Source organism: Cryptomeria japonica, chromosome 2 (genome assembly GCF_030272615.1).
Source record: "Cryptomeria japonica chromosome 2, Sugi_1.0, whole genome shotgun sequence".
Lineage (NCBI taxonomy): Eukaryota > Viridiplantae > Streptophyta > Pinopsida > Cupressales > Cupressaceae > Cryptomeria > Cryptomeria japonica.
Genome location: NC_081406.1, coordinates 41383044 through 41408162, shown reverse-complemented (window position 1 = coordinate 41408162; position 25119 = coordinate 41383044). Strand labels below are relative to the sequence as shown.

At 36.5% G+C, this 25119-nt stretch overlaps 1 protein-coding gene across 1 annotated transcript; it reads left to right on the top strand.

Moving 5' to 3' along the window:
• The first annotated feature begins 22143 nt into the window (after positions 1-22143).
• On the top strand, positions 22144-24677 carry LOC131075018 (F-box/kelch-repeat protein At5g15710). The gene has a single exon (XM_058011787.2). It carries the CDS (start codon positions 23232-23234, stop codon positions 24432-24434), a length of 1203 nt encoding a protein of 400 aa, XP_057867770.2. The 5' UTR covers positions 22144-23231; the 3' UTR covers positions 24435-24677.
• Positions 24678-25119: the final 442 nt, after the last annotated feature.

The window sequence follows — 25119 nt, the reverse complement described above, 5'->3', positions numbered from 1 at the left end:
GCCGACTAAGTTGATGCTTATAAAAAGTGTGATGAGTTATGAGATGTTGTATGTGATCATGAGCGAATATTGAGAGTTTGAATGTGCGATAATCTGAGAAGCTTTGTATTGATGTGTTGTTGATGTATTAAGAAGAACTAAAGTAGATCTTATCAAGCACATAGGTGCTACATGTAGATCATTTTATTGTTGTTTTCCTAATAGTTGTAATAGTCAAATCCCCTAATTGGGTAGGTCCTAACATGCCTAAAATTGTAAATCATCTAACAGAGTATCTCATTAACTTGAGTCTAAATCCTCTTGTGAGGTTGCTCCTAATAGGAAAAAGATTTTAATAGGGCTGAGGTAAATCCCTTAACCAAGTGACTCCTAATAGGGTCTACTCCTAACCGGGCATATTTGTAAGACCTTAATTGGTCAAAGATTTCTATTCTGCAGATAGTGAATCTTGTGGGTATTAACTCCCACCATGTTTTTTCCCTTTTGGGTTTCCACATATAAATAATTGTGTTATGTGGAGCTTGATATATTGGGTGTTAACTTATGAGGTGATATTTCTTTTATGTTTATTAAGCTTTAAGTTATTTAAAGTGGTGGTCAAATTTGTGTTATTGTTTTTGTTTGCACTGATTCACCCCCCCTCGCAGTGCCTTATAAGTTTATCTGAATGCTTCAAGGATGCACAAATATTAGGGATGGATTCTTCAATTGCTTCTAGGTCTAAAATGAATTGATATGATGTCGTTATATAGGGTTCCTTAGGTAAATTACCGATTAGGCTGACCTCCAATGGTCATGTGTAGCCTCGAGAATCAAATGATGTCGAGGAGATATAACACCTATCCCATTTTAAATTGGGGCCCATTTGAGAGGGACCAGTGCATTTTGGGGTGTCTTGGTCTAGATTAGGGTGTCCCACACCTTGGTCCTTCTACAAACAAAACCAACATAAGAAACCAGGGGGAGAGTATACCATGACATGATCCACCAAAGTATGTTCATGACATCAAATTTGGAGAATAGGGTCAAATTGGACCTAGAGAGGGGATGGATAGGACATGCTAAAGTAGGAGCACAAACATGAGGTGTAAATTGGACCAATTACAATTTACGATGCTATAGTTATATTTATGAATGTAATCAAATATTTTATATAGGATTTTAACATTGTCTTGGAATGAAATAGATTTAACAAAATTATCATTGACATAATCCTCCAATATTTTATGCATATAGTCATAAAAGATAAGAGTCATAACACATTGATATGTTGCACAAGAATTATTTAATACAAAAGGAATGATACCCAAAACAAAATTCTTTGTGGTGTTATAATTTTTTATTTTTTGTATTGATATTAAGGATTAATAAAATATTGGTCATATCTCAAGAAGACATCCATAAAGGAAAACAAGGCATGGGCTCCACTGGAATCAACAATCATATCAATGTTTGGAAGGGGAAAGTCATCTTTGTTAAGCTATCTAAATTTAGTGCACATTTGAATATAGTTATCTAGTTTAGCAACATCAACTATGTTTGAGATCCAAGGTGAACAGTTGATAAAGTTTGTTGGGAACTAGGTGTTGTTCACCTTGCATTATTTTTATACTGTATTATTTATTATTATGTGTGTGGTGCACCTAAGGGAACCTAGATGGATGTGCATTATTAGGAGATAAAATTAGGTTGTGGTGTGCGAGTCTCCTTCTTTCTAAGTTAAATTTTTAATGAAATTAGGGTAAAATGAGAGATTATTGAAGTGATCTACTAGAAACAGTAAGCTACAAATGTCCCACGGAGCCACCAACTAAGATCTGGGTAAAACAAGATGTTTAGAACATATCCTCATAACTTTAGCCCTATTTTTTGGGACCGGATAACATAGATTTGCCTTAGTCCTCCAATTTTTTTGTTGTTGAAAGTTGAACCTATTTGTCATTGTTGACACTACAAGATTTCTCGAGTACAATTTTTGCACCCATTTGTTGCACATAGAAAGAAAGGGAAAGATGTTGGGGATAAGGGTTTGCCTAAGCCAAACCCTTGTTCAGGAATTATCCTTGAATAAAATAATGCAATTACTATAATAAATGTTAGGGAGATATTCCTCAGATTTGCAATAGTTGATGATGATGAAATACTCTTTTAATGTAATCACAAATGTTGAATGTAATGGTATGACAAACACATGGACATGAAAAACCCTAATTACACACACATGCTTGCATGAAGATCAATGTAACATTGGTCCATAATGCTTGAGTGATGAATATGTAACCTTGAAATTCTAAAAATGTTTGATGATGAATACTTCAAGGATGCACAAATATTAGGGATGAATTCTTCAATTGCTTCTATGTCTAAAATGAATTGATAGGATGTCTTTATATAGGGTTCCCTAGGTAAATTACCAATTAGGCCGACCTCCAATGGTCATGTGTAGCCTCGAGAATCAAATGCTATCGAGGAGATATAACACCTACTCCATTTCAAATTGAGGCCCATTTGAGAGGGACTAGGGAATTTTGGGGCACCTCAAGGTCTAGACCAAGGTGTCCCATGCCTTGGTCCTTCTACAAATGAGACCAACATAAGTATCCAGGGGGAGGGTATGCTATGACATGATCCACCAAAGGATGTTCATGACATCAAATTTGGAGAGTAGAGTCAAATTGGACCAAGAGAGGGGATGGATAGGACATGCTAAAGTAGGAGAACAAACATGAGGTGTAAATTGGACCAATTACAACTTACGATGCTATAGTTATATTTACGAATTTGATAAAGTATTTTAACATGATCTTGGCATGAAATAGATTTAACAAAAATATCATTGAAATAGTCCTCCAAGATTTTATGCATATAGTCATAAGAGATAAAAGTCATAACACATTGATATGTTAAACAAGAATTATTTAATACAAAAGACAAGATTACCCAACAAATAATTCCCTGTGGTGTTAGAATTTTTCTTTTTGTATTGATATTGAGGATTAATAAGGATTTGGTTATATCTCAAGAAGCCATCCATAAAGGAAAACAAGGTATGGCCTACAGTGGAATCAATAATCATATCAATGTTTGGAAGGGGAAATTCATCTTTGTTAAGTTATCTAAATTTAGTTCACATTTGAATATAGTTATCTAGTTTAGCAACAACAACTATTTTTGAGATCTAAGGTGAATAGTTGTTCACCTTGCATAATTTTTATAGTATTATTTATTATTGTGTGTGTGTGATGCACTTAAGGGAACCTAGATGGATGTGCATCACTAGGAGATAATATTCTTGGGGTCACTTTATTTGTTGTATTTTAAACATTAAGATTTATATTTAATCTGGGTGTCACATTGAGATATTATATTATATTTACTTAATATTAGGGAAAGTAATTTAACAAAGTGAAAAGTTAGTGCCCAATATTAAATGTGGGGTCAATGATTTGTAATCCCATGGTATTAGTCACATGGTTTTATGTAATACCACTTGGTGGTTTTGTGGGATCTTGTTGGTATAAAGGAAACCACAAGGGTAGTTGTTTAAGGTTGGCTATTTTGGATAATGGAGCCGAGAGCATATTTTGTAGCATTTGTGAGGGTTTGAAACATGGCATGGGATGTGTGGTTACATGCTTTTTCACATGGAGTGCTTATAGAGGGCTTGTGATTCATAGGTATTCATGGATGTATTGTAATGTTGCATTGTTCAATAATATATGGTGGATGGATGCTTTTGGAGGTTTGGGTTTTTCCCTCATGAGGGTTTTCATAGGGTATATCGTGTGTCACCTTTTGATAGGTATGTTGTCTATTCCATTGCATATGGATTCTAAGCACTTATTTGTGTAGATTTCTCTTTTGGGCTATCTGGAAATTATCATTATGAGGCTTCAAGTTTCCTTTCAGAGTCAACTTCTAAGAGCTTTAGGATCTCATCCTTAACCAACAATGCAATCTTGGGGTCGATGTTTTGAGTCGTTTGTTTAATAGGCTTGGCATCAAGATGTAACATAGTATTATAGGTCATAATTTGAGGATCAATATTGGTCATATCAGAATAATACTAAGCAAAAAGTTTAGGAAATTTATGTAAAAGAGAAGATTATGCGGAATTTTCAAATTTCGATCACTTTTTTAATGTTTTTTGGATCCATCAAGACATCTATAGAATCTTCTATAAGAATATTATTGTGTTTAGGAACATCCAATAGACAAGGGAGCACTCAAGTCATTTTCAAGGTATCATCAAATAATTTAGCTTTTTTTCCAAAGTATGCTTAAACATTTAAACACTAGGGAACTTCATTATTATGATGGTATTAATGAAGGTTGTTGTAAGCTCCCATGAATTCAATTGAGGAATAATTCATTGAAAAGATGTCAAATGAAGGTATGCTAGAAGTGGAACTAACATCAATTGAGTGAGAATTGATGAGAGGAAAAGATGTAGAAGAAGTAGATATCACATTCGCATTGAGAGATGGTCAATGGGATTCTTTGGTGGGCTTTGAAGGATTGTAACCAAGACCAAAGAAAGCTTCACACATGTAAGGTTCTATGGAAAATTTGATTTCATGTTCATTTGTGCCACAACCATTGCCTCTATATCCATTCTTAGATAAGGTATGAAAACCATGACCATAAATGGATTCCATTTCTAAAAGATATGGTGGGGCCTCATAAGTCTGAACGTCATATGAAGAATAATTACAAGACTTTGTTGAAGTCGAACTAGTCATGAAATTAATCTTAGGTTGCTTGGAAGAATTTGGAACCTTCATTAAGGCCACTACCTCTTTCTTTTTGGTCTTGGATTTTAATGCAGGAACTTTATACTGTCCCACATAATAAGGTTTAAAGTCTAGTAACCCACAATCATCCTTTAAGAGTACTTCTTTAGGTGAAGGAGTATCATTAGTAGGAGATGATGTATCCATTTTAGTTGAAGAAGGAAAAGTAGAATTTAAAGGAGATTTAAATCGTGCTTGTATTTGCAAACAACTTTGTAAGTTATTATTAGCTTCTAATGTGTATATATTGTTGTTGTAAATGAACTTGAGTGTGTGGTGAAGAGTAGAAGGGATATTGCATGGCATAAATCCATGGTATACCTAGTAGAAGATTATATGTGAGAGTATTGGGAATTCCATGGATAGGTGTGGAAAAAATCATGGGACCTACTTTAATAGGCAATGTAATTGTACCTAATGAATATCTACCAACATTATCAAAGCCATGAATAAAGAGAGAATTTGGTTGAATGAGGGAGATATCCACCCCAATTTGATGCAATAGGTTTATGTTATTATGTTAATAAAGTTATTTATTTCATTAATAGTTTAAAATAGTTTTATTATAACAATTATATTAATTGTTCTAATAAAATTATATTAACTATTAAAAAGAGCACCTATCAAGCATGCAGTTTTAGAGGGGGGAGTGTTTTCTTTTTGGAGCTATTTTTAGCAGATTCATGCAGAGATTTTTAGAAGGAGTTAGTGCTTTTTGGAGTGCTATTTTTGCTAGTGTGGCAGTTCTACCTACATCAGTCATAGTTACTCATGCATATAGTTTCAGTGGGGAAGCTATTTTTAGCTATGGGGGTAGGGCTACGCATGAGTTTTTTATGCTATTTTGGGCAAATCCACCCAAGCCTTTTTCTCATGCAGTTTTTCATATTAGGATTTTTGAAGGATATTTTCTTCATGCTATGTTTAACTCACTATGTTTAGGAGCTTGATATCTATATATTCTCCTCTTCTCTTTCTTTTTCCCCTCTGGTTCTTTCTTTTTGCTTACACATACAAAAAAAAGCATTGTATCTCAACACTTATTAGTTTTTTTCAGTTATTGTAATACAATTATTTCTTTTTAGTTTGCAATACAGAGTTAGTTTCCTTATCAGTATTTCTTGCTTTTTCATTGTCAGGTGAGCAATTTGATAGAGTTATTGTGATTTTTGCAATCCTTTACTCCATCTCATTTTTGCTTTGCAAAAGTAGGATAATTTCATTGCACATTCAGGTTGTGGGTTGTGTTCATCTGGTTTCCAATCCTTTGTATGTTGTGAAAAATCACTTTTCCTACATGCAGAAGTTGGATAACTTTGAACCTTTTCATAAAATATTTATGAATTTGGTGATCTAGTTGATTTGTGAAGCGTTTTCATTCTTTACTATAGCTGTCATAGTTTTAGTGTAGTATATAAAAATTTCATCATCTCGGTGTATCACCTCCATTAGGATAAGTTTTATTTCGCATGCAAGCCTTTTAACCCTTTTCTCACAAAAAGCAAGTTGTAGGAGATTCATCAAGACAGGAAGCCAACCTGATCTTTAGAGGTCTATTTTCAAGATAGGCAGCCCACATGCCTAAAAGTATTCCCATGTTTCACAGGATTGTTGGTTTTTACACTTAGCCATCACATGTGCAATCCTCCGTGACAACGACTACAAGTAAGACCTGATCCATTATCAACTAGGGTATGTCTTATTGCATTATTACTGAAAAGAATAATATTCATGAGGGGACCATATTGATTAACTTCTAAAGATGGTAACTCATGTTGTGAAAATACAATATTCAAATTTGTTGCATGCATACACTCTAATAAAGCTAATACATCATTTATTCTTATAGAAGGCAGAGCCACTATCTTCTACAAAGCCTCTTGGAGGAGACCATGGTATGTAGGTGAAATTTGAATCAATTCCCCAAGGAAGATCATAGTTAGACTAGCATGAATTTCCTCAACAAGATCATACTCATTTCCAAGGTGTTGAGTGAGACAAGCTATAGATGGAAGCATAGGTTCAAAACAAAGAAGAGAAGAAGAAGGAACAAATTACAAAGGTTTGGGTTGTTTATTATTTTTTGTGTTATACGTGTGAGCAACAATGTTATAACTAGTTTGTTGTGATAGTTGTTGGTTCATCTTGTTTCTTTGACTGAGTTGTTTTGTCAACTTTAAGAAATACTTAGGAGGTCTAGTTTGATTATTACCACCTTTAACAAAAATCGCTGGTTTATTTTGAGGTTGAGGAACATTAGGATGAAGGTGCATTATAATCATAGGATTTTTAGGTTCATTCTTATAACCAGTAACACATATCACAATTGATTAATCTTTGATAAAGGGTTGGTTTAGGAGTCATAGACGATAACTCATTAGAGATGAAGTCATAACCACTAAAAGGCTCATCCAAGGAATGAAAATCTTGTAAAATGAGATCCAACATAATTGGATAACTTACTTTCTTCAAGATAAGGATTGATTTTTTTATTGAGGTTTTTGGTTTTCTAATCTTAGAAAATAAAAACTTGTTCTAACTAATGCCCTTAAATGATGCAATCTAATGAAATAAAGCATTCAATATACTAATGCAATGTAAACAAACATCACAAAAGACACAAAATGCATGTTGTAGACACCTAAAATTGTCCAGTCTAATTAAATAAATATTTTATTTATTTAATTACTTTAGCCTAATTCTTCTTTTAATTAAATAAATCTTTATTTATTTAAATTATCCTTTTTCTAAATTAAATAAATATCTTATTTATTTAATTGATCTCACTTCCTCTATTAGTTAAATAAATATTTATTTATTTAATTAATTCATTAACCTTTTCTACCCATGACACATGTCATTCATCTCCTAATTCATACACTACCTACCCTCTCATTATTTTCTTATTTTCTCTACCTACCCTCTAATCATAGCCAACCATTTTGTGTTTTTGAAGTTGCAGATATGACATTTCTGACAATATTTTGACATTTTCGAGTCTACGTACCTTTGAATCGTGTTTTTGATTTTCTGCTGCGTTTGTGACATTTGGAATCGCGTCTGCGCCTTCGACATTATTTTATTTTTTTACAGATTCCAGGAAACGCGCATGTGCCCCCTATTCGCGTCTGTGTCAGATCTAACTGTGTTTGCATATTTATCTAGCGTTTGTGTTATTGATAACCATGTCTGTGTTCAGATTTTGTATTTTGGTTTCTTTGATTCGGTTTTTTGTCATTTGGATTTCAGATTTGGTTTATATTGAGCTAACATATTCAGATCTAGCTAACAAAATTGGTGTAGCTTGTCTTGAAAGAAAAATTGTTTTGTCGAAGGCCCCTAGTTCACAAAGTCTTTTGGATTAAAATTTACCTAACTTGTGTAATTGTAGGAAGGGGTGATCATTTGAAATAATCCAAACTACTAACAGATCTTTGTTGCAGGGCCTTGACAAGGATTTTCTTTTTTATTGTGTGCCTTGCTTTCATAGACTAGCAAACACTTCAATTGGTACACTAAAATTGAACTAGTGTCTTTTGTGTCTTGAGCAATAGGCTCTTTTTGTTTCATCTTTAGAGGGCCTGTCTCCCCGTGTGGTCATTAGGACTACTAGTGAGGAGAGAACAACCCAAGTGGTAGCAAGGAAAACCCACCTCTTCCAAACCATTATAAACAACTGTATTCATGGTGAAAACTATGGATAACGTGTGCTGATTAGTTCATACCGACACTATGTCTCCCCATAAACCCATTTGATCAAATTTATTTGATCAGTTGTAGGGCATAACCCCTACCAGTTGGGAGCCTTTTGTATTTACAGAGCTGAAAGTGCCGCATGTATGGCCACACGAGTGGATGCCCTTACTAGCACCTTTTTGTTTTAGAAGCCAAAATCCTTCTAGTTGTTGGGGCAGGAGGTCGGACCTCTAGAGTGGCCCACACACATATGGTTCTTAGTAGAGATACAAAGTTTGCCACGAGGATTTTTTGTGGGGACTGATGCTTGGCTGCCTCGAGAAGTGAGTGCCGAGGGTGGAGCCAGTGGGGTCAAGCATCTAAGTATCCGCTCTGAATAGCGTAGCCTCATGTGGGATCAACAACTATTGTCCTGGCTAGCCATAAGAATTGTGCTTTTCTTATTTTGAACAATCAAACATTCAAGACCAAACATCAAAACATTATGTCTTCAAGTGTATGAAAAACAATTTTACATCAAACAACACACTTTCTTTGAGTCATTTTGAGTCTAAGCACTTACAAACATTGTGTCCTATTATCACGAAAAACAGTCAAAAATTCAGATTTGGTCACAACAAGTCACTTCATAGACTAGAAAAATTGCACTCAATTTTTAGAAACACGTCTGTGTCTGACAGAGTCGTGTCTGTGTCATATAACCGCGTCTGTGAAGGGCAGAAATGCATCTGTGTCTTTTTGAGCAACATTGCATTTACAACATCTCAGAAATGTGTCTGTATCTGACAGAACCACGTCTATGTCATTTAAGAGTGTCTGTGAAGTATACAGGCACGTCTGTGTTTAGAATTGAAAAACTCACAATCCAACAAACAAGAACAGTCAGTTTCAGACTTATTAAGCTTCCTAGGTTATCTCTCCAGGTTTTCATCTAGAATTCAACCTGTCTTTGGGTCTCACAAAGTCTATCATTGCTTTACACCTTACATTACATTCAAATTTGTCTAAACTTGAGTCAAAAGGTCACTTGCTTGTCCTCATCTTGCTTTGTCAACACATTAAATACAACAACATTTTGGTAAGTGATCCCTCATCAAGGTCTATCACCTTTGGGTCTCATTTGGTCTTACTTAGAGTCAAGGTCAACTTACCTCATCAAGAGAAACTATAATCTCTTTGGAAGCCACACCTACTTTAATACATACATACTTGGTCTTACACTTTGGACATTGCAAGTACACTTCAAATTCATTTACATTCCATCCAATTCTTGGTCTTCCATACTCTTTCCATTTTCATCTAGTCTCACACATCTTGGTCAACACCTAGTTCATGGTTGAAACCCATTCCCAAAAATCTAGGAGAGAAACTAAAGAGGCCCAAGAGTCCACAAACATGAGTTCCTATGAGTATGACAATGATATCTTTTTCAATTCTGATCATACCACATTATCTGACATGGATGCCTATAGAAACATTCCAAATTTTGAGCACATGGACACTACAAACAACAATGATACACACAATGACAATATGGACAACATTTCGGTACATTCAGCAGAAGTGGAAGACTCCATTATGGATCCCTATTTCAATAGATTGGTTGAGGAAATAATGAGGAGAGATAGACAATATTTCTTACAAGTGATGGCACAAAGTGGAGCCAAGATCCCTCATGATTTTGACATGTCTCAAATAATGGAAAATCGACCTTTGCAACAACCTCACCTCAACTTGGATCAAAGGAGGCCTAATAGTGGAGGCAATAGAGGACCACATCTTGTGCCTGAATCACCATCATCTTTGTTTCAAAAACTAGAGGTCCCACATATACATGGTCAAGCATATGATACTCACCTTCACAGACCATTATGGAAGTCTTATGCAGAAAAATATACTCAATCACATGCTAATGCCAAGGATCAACCACCAAAGCAATTGGATATTCAAAGGCATGTTCAAAATTTGGACACAAAGAAACCCCATGTAAAATTTGGGGGCAACACATTTGAACAAACTCATGACATGCCTGTAGAGTATGGTATACATGGAAAAAGAAGATATTTCATTCCTCATCATGACTCTATACCAAGTGGTCCATATATGCAACATCATTATAGACCTCCTCCATATGAACATGTGTATGATCAATATCATCCATATATGCAACATGCTCCTCCTCCACCCAGTGGTTCGGGCATGGGCTATGGTCCAAGAAGTCGGTCTCCACCTAAGAATAATTTGGAACAGCAAATCAAGGACTTACAAAAGAAAATGGAGGATATTAATACACCGAAGCCAACTTACACAATGAGAGACATATGTCCCTATCCATTTGACAAAAGCATTCCAATGCCTCCATTTCCTACACACTTCGTGACACCTAAGTTCGATAAGTACAAAGGAAAAGGGGATCCTAAGGCACATATAAGATAGTTTTTCATAGCTTGCATTGAGGTAGTAGCAGAAGAGACATATTTGATGAGATTATTCCCACAGAGCTTAGGTGATCAAGCTATGGAATGGTTCTCCCAACTGCCACCTGGAATTAAGTCATGGGGTGATTTAGTAGAGGCATTTATCCAACATTTCTCATACAACATAGAGACAGACATATCAGTCACTACCTTGTGCAACACCAAGCAAAAGGATGAAGAATATTTTTCATCATTTTTACAAAGATGGAGAAATATAGCCAGCAGATGCTCTTGTGAAATTCCATAGAAACAAATGGTAGAGATGTTCACTCAGAATGTTAACAAAGACATTGGTTATGACCTAAGAAAATCTTGTTTGTCTACCTTCGAAGACGTCATTGAAAGAGGCTTAGCAACAAAGAAGGTCCTAATTGAACAAGGAGTCATTAAGATATTCAAGGAAAACAAAGAGGACTTTAAAGGAAAAGATAAGCCAAGATTTTGGAATAAAAACAAGAACATAGTCAATGATGGTGTTGTTGATGCCAATACAGTGCGACCCAAAATCATTTTTTTCTGGATCAAGCTCTACAAACAATCAAGTGAATACTCAAACAACTTCAAAATCATGAAAGAATTACACCCATTGGGAGAACCATTTGAATCAGTTTTCAAAAAGCTAGTGGCAAACAAGATAATAACAATTCTAGATTTGCCTCCATATGAGCCAAAGGTTAAACCAAATTGGTGGAATGATGATGAGTATTGTGAATTTCATAAGAGAAAGGGCCATAAAACAAGAAATTGTCATCGACTGAAGAACATCATACAAGATCTTATTGATAGAGGTGACATTGAGATCGAGGGACACTCATCCAATCAAGAACATGAAATGTTTAAAGAACCATTTCCAAAACATGACGAGGGAAAATCTAAAGCCACATATGACCAAACCAACTATACCAGAGGATCCTATAACTATGATTCAACTATCAATCACATTTTGATGGACAATTATGTCTCTACCATTATCATCAAGGATAAAATGCCTGAGAATTCTACCCAGAGACCCAAGATCATCCTGAAAGGAATTGGATCTTCTTCTGAACCTGCCTCTGAATGTAATGTTACAACTCGTCGAGGTAAATTCATTTTGCAAGGTGCTCTAGCTAAAAACATCACTTCCTCATCAACCAAGCTTGAGTATGACCTTTTAGAATAGTTAGGAAAGACACCCGCACTTATTTCCATCCTTGAGCTTTTACGCATATCCCCCGCACATAAAGCTATTCTTGACAAAATCTTGAGAGACACTTTTGTCCCTATTGATCTGAACGTGGACTAGTTTCAAGCCATGGTGGGATACCTTTCCGTTCCACACTCCCTTACATTCATAGAAGCTGATGATGCCTCTATAAGTTAGCCACATAATGCACCTTTACACATTGAAGCCTTCATACACAAACATCAAATAAAATGAGTCCTGATAGATGGAGGAGCAGGTCTAAACATCTACACATTGAGCACTATTAAAAAATTGGGATATTCGGATAAAGTTGTGAATTCTACAAACAAAATTACCATCAAGGCATATGATGATGAAGAGCGTTCATCCAAAGGCACAATCACCTTGCCTCTCAGAGTTGGGCCAGTCACAAAGGATGTAGTTTTTCAATTCCTAGACCTAGATATCGCATACAACATACTCTTGGGATGCCCATGGATTCATGAGATGAGCATAGTTCCATCTACATATCATCGATGTATCAAATTTCCACACAATGGAGTTGAAGTGATCATCAAAGCTAATCCAAATCCATTCATATATTGCAACAATCTGTGACCTAGATCAGAAATAACAATTCCAGTTAATATAGAAGCAACTCCATCCTCAGCATATGTGGATCCAGAATCCTTGAAAGCTTCTACATCAAAACAGGCAGAGATCAAAGAAAAGTTCAAGTTTAAAGACCTGGGATGTGGTGAGTATATCTTTCATGTTGATCAACTCCCACTATCTCCTAAAGTATTCACTTGACAGGAACAATCTATAAACAATTTTCAAGGAATTGGGTGTGAACCACCTAGTGTTGTGGCTACTAAGTTTGAATGCAAATCTCCTCTAGTGGTGCAAGAAACTCTTGATATCAATAATCCTAAGAGTGGTTCCAACAAAGAATCTATTGAGTGTATCGTCATCCCTCTTGAGAACTCACATAGCCTTACCATTCCATCCACTCATTCCATTTCCATTCCGCTCCCAGACTTTGATCAACAAGAATCAGAAAAGCCCTTACTCATTGGGGATGAAAAATTAAGCTTTGAAAAGAAAAATCTAAAAGTAAAAAATAAAGAGAAGTCCTTTAGTCCAAATCCAAATCAAAAGTTATTAGACTCTGAAAAAATCAAAGTCAAAGATAAAAATCCTATGAAAGAAAAAAAGCAAGAGATGATCTCCCCTAATATCAAAATAATTGGGGGCAAAATTTCTACAATTTCAAGTCAAAAAACATACTTGTTGATCCTAAGTCTCCATCATGCTATCCTACTTTCACTTCTTTTCACAATCGTAAGTCTTCACCACTCATCCACTTGTTCTGCACATCCTTTCCCTTTTGGTGATACATCATGGACCTTTAATGGAACTTCCTTGAAGGAATTTGTTATCAGGGATGCCCAAACTTCTCTAGGTGACATGCATATGGGCCTACGTAGTCCACACACTAGTAATTATATCTCAATTCCTTTATCAAGGAAGATAGTCGCTCGAGCTACACATCATTCAGCCAAGGAACAATGCAACTACAATCATAAGATAAATCCTCGGACACTTGAGGTGGGTGACTTAGTTCTCAAGGAGAATCCAAAAAATCAGAAAGATAGAGAGAAGAAGGGCAAGTTCAAACCAAATTGTCTTGGTCCTTACATCATCACAACTACTTATGGATCGGGTGCATATTAGCTCTCAACCACAAAGGGTGAACCTTTGGAGGATCCTATCAACAGCATGCACCTTCGCAGGTTTTACACATAGCTCTTCCGAGTATCCTAATTCAAAAATAAAAAAAAATAAAAAAAATACAAAAATAAAAAATCATAAAACATAAAAAATCGTTACTTGGTGAAAACCTGGCAAATAGGCACCTTGTGACACAAAAAAAAATTGAAAAACAGAAAAACATTTCATCCAATGGTGAAAACCACTTCAGTGGCACCCTGGGCAAGTACCATGGTGAAAATTGGGTCACCAACGCCATGTGTAGAGACATTTCTCCTCCCTCCTTCAAGATTCCATTTCATCCTTCACTTTGCACACACTTACAACCTATCCATTCATAACAAACTTACCCATTCCCATCATGATTTGTTATTGATCTACCTAAGATTGGTTAGCCATTCATAATAATCCTTCCTTTCCACCCTTTTCCATTCATAATAAATCAACTCCTATCTGTGGCTAAGGAAAATCCTACATCTAGTAATGGGTGTGGAACTGAGAGCATCGCCTATTCTAAGGAGTACAGTTTCTTCCAGTTTTCTTCAGTCTATCCGCACACAATCCATAATAAAGCAACATTTGCATCGCCAATCCGCAACAAAGTTTCGTCTTCTCCACAATAAAGTATCAGTTTCATGGATTCAGTTAGTTTCAAATGAAACACAACAGCAACAATGGGCTTCAACAAATCAAATCTTTCAATAGACTCAAACAACATTATGGTTCAGTGCTATCTATTCTTTTGTGAAAGTAAACATTGTGACCACAATCAAATAGACTTATACAAGTGACAAAAGACACTAAAATTGAGGACTTCAGTGGATGTTGGTGTCGAGTCTTGGTTTTCTTTTTTGATTTTATCTTTTTGGTGACATGTCTTTTATCTTTTCCAGGATGTCTTTGACTAGAAAGGCGAGGATGGGATATCGTCACCTATTTTTCTTTACTGTTTGTGGATTGTCTCTTAGTAATGTTATGACTTGTCCAAGGATATGAGGACACTATGAGTCTAATATGAACTAGGGCATTCCTTGTTTGTGACTATCTTATCTCCATGCAAATAGGTACAATGAATTTCTAGGTTGAACATATACCTTGATCATCATAGCCTATTTGCTATAATAAAGCTCAATGATGATAACGCACAAGAAGCTCTTTCAATTCCATATCTTCTATCTTCCATCCCCCTTTCTTAATTGACCTCCATCGTCCTTCTTGAGCTCCTGTAGCCCGCTATCACATGACTAAGTAAATGACACACCAAAAACATTTGCATTTCATGTAGTTCAACCTGCATTCCCACATATTAGCATTTCATACATACATATAGATATCACAATTGCATCACATCCTACACACAACACTTGTTAGCACATTTTACATTCTCATAATTTGCATTATCATATTCATCTGCATTTCATACATTCACATTTGCATTTGCATAACATATAAAACATAAAAGAACAAAAATATTGCATTGCATCATGTACATATTTGCATCCATATCATAAGCATCACATAGAAACATACATCATGTCGGTACACGTGCATATAGGTGTCGCAAGGATGAATCTCTTATATATATATATATATATATATATATATATATATATATATATATATATATATATATATATATATATATATATATATATATATATATATATATATATATATATATATATATATATATATAAGTGTCATGATACAATGATGTCAAAATCATATGGCTACAATCACCCGAAGGTGTCATCATACAAAATGGTACAAAACTGATACATAGGGAGCTCTCTAGGCTATGATGAACTCCCTCCCTCGAAGCCACTTGGCCTCAACGGAGTCTGAGCCCTGGAAGGACCTGCCCTAAGATCATCTCTCCTGTCCCCTCTGTCTAGTGGTGGTGGAGGACCCGTGAACCCACCACTCGATGTCTGTCTCCTATCCCTCCCTCCAGTGGTCATCGTTGTCTGCGATGGTCTATGGAAGCTCCTAGCCCATTGCTGTGGTGGCATGACTCCATAGTATAGGTCTCTCCAGTAGCCTATCTCCTCCCCAGCTCGCAGAACATAAGCATATCCAGCTCCTGTGTCCTCTGTTGCCTGCCTCCTTGCCCTCAGTGTTATCTTAGCCTCTATATAGCGTTGGATAGCTTGATCCCTCTCTCGCTTAGTATCCCTCAACTATCTCCTAAGCCTATCCCTCTCTCGTTCGAGATCCTAGATCTCATCTGCCTGTCCTTGGCAGATCTCCCTCAACTCCAATAGCTCATCCTCATCCTCTCCCCCTGTACCTGTGGCTGCTCCTGTGACTGCCCCTGCCCCTGTCCTCATCCCTGTACCTGTCTGGGACCCTGTGCTGCTAGCACCTATAAAGGCAATCCACCTCTGCCTCTCACCATGCAAGCATGTCTCTCCTCTCCACCCTCTCTCCGCGGAGCCACTCTCCTCTCTCCTATCACACCCTGCCTCCTTCATCGGCCTCTACCTCTGCCATCTCCATCATCATCCTCATCACCCCTGCCATCTCCATCTAGCTGCTCCCTTGGGTTTGTCAGTCATGGAAATGGATGCTCAGCCCAATACGCAGTATACTCTGCATCCATCCCTACATCCTCTATCTCAGGCCACATATCCCAAGGCAAGGGAATCATCTCTACCAGCTGCATCACTGCCTGATCATATGACAATAACGGCCCGAAGTGTGCCTGATCCCTCACTATCTGATCATACATCCCAGAACCCTATGGCATCCGCTGAATCCTGTCGAACTGCCTGCCCACTCTGTCCACCAACTGCCTCTCTAGTACATAGGGCGTCCGCTCAATCAAATACCTACACTTGAATGTGTATGGTAGCTCCATGACATCATCCTCCCACTCCTTGCACTCTCGGTATGGTCTCCATACCACAGTGTCAATCTCATCGATGACCCGACGCAAGTACTCCAATCTCCCGATCCGCGGCTGAGATGTAATCATATTATATAAATGTACAAAACTGCGCCCATGGCCCCTACCTCTGAAATGAATCAGTTGGGTAACCGACAGATGCTCATAAGCCCATACCTATAATAATGTCACTCTGCAACCCAATCCTATGGATCCATGGTATACAAACTGATGAAGCTCATAGTATAAATGCGCCAGCACGCACGGTCCCCAAGCTTATCTGGTATGTTGTGTCACCAGTGTCTCCAAGGTGCTCCCCCAGTCCATAGCCAACCCTCGTGTCGCCCTATCCGGACACAGGAACCCACTGATCACTCCTGCTAGTACTGATGCTAATGCTAATCCAGTCTGTGTCATCGTGTCCCATGCCACGTGTCCAACCCTCATCTCCAATCCCGGATCCTGAAACACTCATCTCAGGGCATCCCTGTCTCCATCTTGATCATAGGGTATCAACTCCCCATTGATCGGTATCCTCAGAATCCTATAAACATCCTCTAAGGTGACTATCATCTCAGCCATCAACAAATGGAAACTACAAGTCTCTGAGTGCCATCTCTCAAATAAAGCAGTCAGCAATCCCATGTTCACCCGAAACTCAAGCACATACAAAATATGTCGCAAGCCCATAACCTCAATAGCTACTCTATCCTCAAATGTCAGATCTGGTCGTAAACTCTGAGTCGTTGGGAATCTCTCCCATGACTCCAGCGTAGGTAGGTACTCCTGCAGTCAAGCAAATCAACTGTGTCAGTTAAAGTGGCATTCACTGTTCATCACAAAATGTTGCTTATTATCTTAGGTGCTTATGATACTCTATCCTAGTGACACTCATTGTTCATCACAAAGTGTTTCTATTTATCCTAGTGGTACTCCCTGTTCATCACAAAGTACTACGTGTTTTTTTTGCACTCCCTGTTCATCACAAAGTGCTGCTCATATTAGTACTCCATGTTCATCACAAAGTACTATGTCTTGGTACTCATTGTTCATCACAAAGTGCCTCGATCTGTCCCATCCTAGGGTTATACTTGAGTGTATCCTCTTGAGTAGTTTCCTAATTGGCAACGTATGTTCTATCACAGAATTGTCAATCCTAGCCCTATTTGCTATCCTAGTCTTCCCTAGAGGACCTACTTGAGTGTATCCTCTCAGCATCTTATCCAATCGACAGCGTATGTTCATCACATAACTACCGATTTGACCTAGAAGACACAAACGCGCCTTCATGACATAAACGCGCTTACATATCACACAAACACGCCTGCTCTGCATAGACTCGCCTGAAATACATAGGCATGCCTCTGTTCTGCGCAGACGCGTCCATATGGAACAAACACACCCACATAACACAAATGCACTTGCACAACACAGACACGATTGCATTTGACATAGATGCCTTTTCCTGCATAGATGCGCCTGGCACAAACATAGACGTGCCTAGCCAACCTAGATGCGCCTAGCCAACCCAGACGCGTCTAGCACCAGCACAAATGCACCTTATCATTTTTTGACCTTGTTTGACATATTCTAAAATGCATTAAATATGCCACCTAACATGCATGAATGACAACATTTATTGCGACAAAGTACAAGGAGGTTTTGTGGTACTTATCGGCTCTCTTGCATCTGCTGGCCTCTGAAATCGACAAACGCGATCGAATCTGCGAACCAATGCCATCATGCTGACTGCTGCTACTCTATTGTCTCTCTGCACTCTGATCTCTTGGATGTGTGGATGACAATGATGATGTTTTCCCCTCGTGGTCTATCTTATAGATTGCCCTAGCCCTAGCCATAGCCCTCGTTTCCCGAGTCAGTCTTCATTATCCCGTGACTCTGTCACTCTATTCGGTCAATCCATTCTAGCCTTTCTTTCTTATCGAGAGATTGTCTGTGATCTTTTCAGACATTTTCATCCAATCTCTCGAGGGGGAATATCACTCCCATCTTGGGGCAACTTTGTATCAGTTCATCTTATCTTCTTTGAAACAACGCGACAAGCTGCATTGTCTCAAAGAGGGGCAAAATGTAGACACCTAAAATTGTCTAGTCTAATTAAATAAATATTTTATTTATTTAATTACTTTAGCCTAATTCTTCTATTAATTAAATAAATATTTATTTATTTATTTAATTCATTTATCCTCTTCTAGCCTTATTTCTCATTTAAATAAATACATTTATTTATTTAAATTATCATTTTTCTAAATTAAATAAATATCTTATTTATTTAATTGATCCCACTTCCTCTATTAATTAAATAAATCTATTTATTTAATTAATTCATTAACCTTTTCTACCCATGACACATGTCATTCATCTCCTAATTCATACACTACCTACCCTCTCATTATTTTCTTATTTTCTCTACCTCTCCTCTAATCATAGCTGACCATTTATCTTTTACACCTCTCAATCTATAAGGAGATGCTTCCTTCATTATCCAACCCCTGGACATATACATTCTAATCAAGCATCCTAGCATTCAATCTTTCATATGCGATCCTACTTGCAACCACATTTCCGTTCTTTGTTGAGCTCTTGTACACACATAAAATCTGAGAGCAAATATATCAAGCAAGATCAATGGAGATAGGAAGAATGGAGATTCAAACCCTATTGGACATGTGATGGTATAATCTTTGTGATTTCATTCGATTTGCATTGTCTTAGGTAATCTTCATATGTTATGGTGGATCTTTGTTGTTGTTAGGCTAGAGTTTTGTGGTTGAATTCATTTAGTCTTTCAATATTGTTGTTATCCATTTTCACCATATACACATGTAAAACATATTTTTATGTTTTTTTTAGAATCAAAAGGAATGCCAAGGCCAACATTTTAAATTTTTAAAAATTTGAGGTATTTTAGTGGGATAAGGAGCTAATTGACATAGTCCTTCTAAAAAGGTTCTTGAAAAGTAGGATGCGAGGTTTTAGGCACTTGATATTAGATCTAGTCCTAATTTTTTTATTTTGATGATTAAATATGAAATACGATATTTGGATTTTGAAATAGGATAGGACACATCTTCTTGAGTTGGGGGTTAATTTCAGGCTAAAAATGGTCCTAAAAATGTCCATGAGAGTGGAAACTAAAGCAAGTGCTAGGAAGAGTGTGAAATTGGATTCAAAATTAAGGAGTACAATTAATGACACTACAGTTTAATAAGAAAGTCATCAACATTACAAAATAATTGAGTTTAATTGCAAATGATACTTGATGACATAGGCATAAATATTTCCAATTTAACTAGGTGAAGGCAACAAAGGGAGTTTATGTGCAACTAATACTAATATGACTTTTAGGAGAACAACTTCACTAATACAACAATGGATAATAACCCCATAACATAATTCAACTTAATGCATATAAAATGTTTAAAAATCATCAAGATAAAAAATGAGGCCAAAACCATCTGAATGAAATTGCATCCTTTCCTCCCTCCACCAATGAAATTTCTCCAAATTAAAATTTATGCTTTTAACCAGATCTATTACCACTTACATATACGTGAAAAATCTATGTAAGTGGGTAGAAATATGAGGGTAAATGTGAAATAATTCTATTTTCATTTGCAATGGGATTATGTTTTTAATTATCTATGCTCTCAACATTTGTTCATTTGTTTGAGGTTAATTTTAAATTGGATTGATTTTGAGGTTGATTAGACGTAGGTTCACGTAAGAAAAAACCATACACATTTAAATGATCCATCACAAATACAATTATAAAAAAATTAAATAAATAAATTTTCCTTTTAAAAACCTAATTTAAATACAAAATTTGCCCTAATATGAATTTATTTCTAATGTAAAAATTTACACTATTTTAATAAAAGCCTTAAACCCTAGTTTAATAACTAAAATATAATCCCTACACCCTATTTTATTCCTTAAAACCATAGTCCCTAGACCCTAAATTGTAATTCCTAAACCCTAAATTGTAAGCTCTACACCCTAAATAATAAACTTTATTCCCTACAACCCTACTTTAGCCTTAACAACTTTTAGAAAGTACACTAAAATGCAACTACTCACCTCAAAAAAGTATGGTTTATAATTGTGGGAGGAGGAGACAATGATTAATTGAGTTGTGGAGGGAGGAGACAAAGATTAATTGGGTAGTGTAGGGGTTTCCAAACTTGGATATTCATTTATGTGAGGTTATCTTGTTGTTATGTTGTAGAAAAAACAATGAAGAAATGGTCACGAGAATGAGCAAAAATATAAGTGAATAAATTTTTTAAAATGAATATTAATTCCTAAACGGATATCTATTTAGTTTACATATCTAGTAGCCATATGTATATGTTCCCAACAAACATCAACTTGTAATGGAATTTGGGTATATTTAGATCTCCAAACCTAAACAAAAATCCATTTCTTAAAAAGTAGATATCTATAAATCTGGTTATATTCGGATCTCTAAACCTAAACAAAAATCCGTTTCTTAAAAAGTAGATATCTATTTTTTACAAAATGGATACTCATTTCATCTACTATTTTTTGGTTCCACGTTTTTTACTCTAAATAGACCCCCAATTTCTAGTAGTTACCCATTAGACTAGGTTCCACCTTTAGATAACTTTGATGGACTAGATCCCCTACTTGTGACAACTTAACCAAAAGATGAGTTTGGATTTAGATATATGCTCTCCCATAACATTATAATCTACTATATAAAAATAAATATATCAATATCTATATAATCTAATTTTCTATCAAAAATTAATTAATTTTTAAAAAAATAAAAATAAATCGCTAAAAATACCTAAACCTTATTTAAATATAAAACCCTTTGAATAGAAACTGCCCTACTTCAGTATGCAAGTCTTATTTAGTATAGGACCCTTTGAATAGAAACTGCCCTACTTCAATATGCAAGTCTTATTATTTAGTATAGAACCCTTGAATAGAAACTGCCCTACTTCAATATGCAAGTCTTATTTAGATATAGGACCCTTTGAATTGAAACTGCCCTACTTCAATATGCAAGTCTTATTGCACTTTCAAATTTAGGGATGGAACTTTTATATTTGTTTAATAAAAATCCCTAGCTGAAGTCCATCTCTATTGAGCAGAAACCATGTGTATATAGAGCAATGCATATGGCTAGAGTGATAACCTCTCAACATGAAATGTACTATGCATGTGCAACATAAGCCAATAATTGACATCCACTTGCCTTTCTTTTTGTCATAAGATAAACGTAGTTTTCTAAAGACTTTTTATTAGTTACCTAATGAAATCATCTTCTTTGAATATAGTTTTCCTGGGGGTAGTGGGGATGTTTTATCAAACCAGGAGCTCATAATTAGCTTTCCTAATTTATTACACCCAGTCCTGCCCACAGGTAGCAATTGTTATATATTTGAGTGAGGCACTGCACTTTTTTAAATGAGCGGTTTGCTCCAATCAACTCAGGCTAAGGTCTTGGGTGCCCTACTCTCTTCAGTAGAGGAATTACACTTTATTCTTAACATTCAGGTGGTTTGGATTCATTTTACAGCCAGCCAGATTTATGTTCATACTGTCTGAAAGTATGCTATGTGGACGCTGGGTATGTGATTTGAATAAATCTTAGTGTGGTCTGCAGTATTTGAGAGCTTAGGTGTTTAAATCCAAGTCATTTAGTTTTGGGTTTGTTGCATGAATAAGCTTCACTTAAATGAAGACAGACATCCTCAGAACTTTGGTGTTTGAATCTAGTTTGGATTGTTTTGGATTCATTTAAAAATCCATTCCTCCCCACAAAAGAATTGGACAGTCATTCACTTCTTTCGCCATGAGAGCTCTTTTTTCTTTTTCTTTTTTTGGCAATTCATAGTTGGCTATGCAATACTATCGCTTAATGTGCAGGAATAATCTTGATCTCTTTTAGATGGTAGGCTAGATTCATTCTCCAAAATAATGTTGATGGTATAAGTTGGATAATAGGCTCTTGATAATTTCAGACTATTCCTGGCTTAAGCTTGTTCTGAAGGAATCAGGACTAGAACCTAAGTTGAGTACATATAAGTAACCATGATTGTAGGCTTTGCATTATTAAGAAGTGGGCACAATGATTGTTATTTGATTGAAGTGTGACTAGGAGATTGAGGGGTATTAGGAAAGATATAGGTAGTCAAAAGTGACCAGGATTCAAGCTTTAATGAGTGGATTGCTGAGGTACACGAAGGAAACCCCAAATTCAAATGCATATGAATAGCATGGAGATTTGCAGAGCCACTTGAACAAGATTAGCCAGGTTCAGGCATAATCAGTAGGAACATGTTAACCAAGTTTGGAGGCATTCTTAATAGAATTGCAGATGTCCAAGAATATGATTAACCAAGATTCAAGTTAACCCCAATACCAATTTTGTGTTTAAGCTCAAAATGCAGTCAAATAAGGTTAAGCCCAAGTCAGAATCCCATCCTAAGACTAACACAGTATGTTGTTTTGAGAACCAGGTGATCTCATTGTGCCAAACAGAGCTGGAAAGCTTCTGGAGTCAGCTTCCCGAAGAAGTGATAGAGAGAATTTTACTATGGCTACCAGTGGCCAGCAAAGTGAAGTTCAAAAGTGTATGCACAAAATGGAAATATCTGCTTCAATCAGACACATATTACAGTAGAAAATACCAGATTGAACATGCCAAACAGCCATGGTTTTTCCTCTGCACAACAGGAAAATTCTCATGTGCTTTTGACTTCCAAATGAACCGCTGGCACAGGATGCCAAACCCTGCAATTCCTCGTTCATCCATTCTTGCTGCAGCAGGTAACATTTTGTGCCTGGGAAACCTGGTTGCAGACTGCAAGGTCTTATCAGTCTGCAATCCATTGAGAAAGGCATTAAAGCAACTTCCTCCCATGTCCAGAGTTCAGCTCATACACAAGACAAGCATAACACTACACAAGGATGAGGAGGTTCACTCCTACAAAATCATGGTAGCAGGAGAAGAGCAAAGTGTCATGTCTACTGTGATAAACTCTAGAGTGTACAGGCTTTATACAGAAATTTATGATTCAAGGAATGGTAACTGGAGAATGGCCAGTAACCCATTGCCCCATGCAAAATTTGGGTCTGATCCAGGAGTTTGGTGCAATGGCCTCTTCTACTGCATCACAGAGATGCCATATGGAGTGGTGACATTTGATCTACAGAACGGTGCTTGGACTGAGCTTGGGGCAGTTATGCCTTGCTCCATTGCAACTCCTTCACTTGTGGAGTACAGAGGCCAGGTAATCCTGATTGGAAGGGTGGTAGAGAACAATCAAACTCAAAAAATTAAGATTTGGCAATTACAAAATTCCAAGTCTGCTGGTACTAGTCTTCTCACATGGGCTGTATTTCAAGAGATGCCCTCATCCATTTTTTCAAAGTTTACAGCTCCTCTGGCTCCATATTCACCATTACTTTGTTCGGCAGTGGGGGACTGGTTATGCATCTCTACACATCTGAGCCTTTGTCCACTTGCTTTCAATTTTTGTAACAAAACATGGAAATGGCTTCCTGGAGATCCTCTTTTTCCAGGGAAAAGAACTTTCCATTTATTGGGATTGTGTTTTGATCCAGTATCAGAATCCCAACTGTAGAAAGTTGGTTCTATCAATCTCAGGTAGTTATTTTTATTCATGATTAGACTGCATAAGGTGGGATCAGATTAGGTAGCTTGTCATTCAATTTAATACAATTGATTGTTGTGGGTATCCTAGTTTCTGAGATTTGATTGATTGGACTGCTCTTTTGAAAGAGCTGGATGTAATAAGCCATTCATATCTTGAATTTTCATTCAAGGCTTATCATGATAATGAATATGCCCATTAAATCTGTTCTTATTGGTTTGTAGAGGAAATTCTTAATTGAGTTGTGGTTTAATCAACCTATATTTTAAATTTTAAAATGGAAGTGATGGTGTGATCCACTTCTACATTGAAACAATAAAATTCCATGGTGCTACTCTATACAAACAAAAAACACTGAAGAGTGATGCAGTTGCATCAAAGGACGGCATGTCTCCTTTATCGTGCGAATAGGATACATTCCATCGTCGTATTGAAACCGACAAAGAGAATTTCTGACTCTGGAGAGATATAGCCGTTCTGGGTTTCATCATGTAGAGTGGGCCTTCAAATGCTATACTCGTATAAGTGCCTATTTCTTCTATAGCTCTGTTAAAGTTAATGGAAAATTGCTGAAGGTATCTAATTATAACAAGTTTTATCAATGACGATCTGCAGACCATCTATCGCACACTTTTGGAGATAACAAACAAAATTA

What these genes read in the sequence shown, in the direction of transcription:
- LOC131075018 (XM_058011787.2), top strand. Translation starts at nt 23,232, where the DNA reads ATGCAGTCAAATAAGGTTAAGCCCAAGTCAGAATCCCATCCTAAGACT.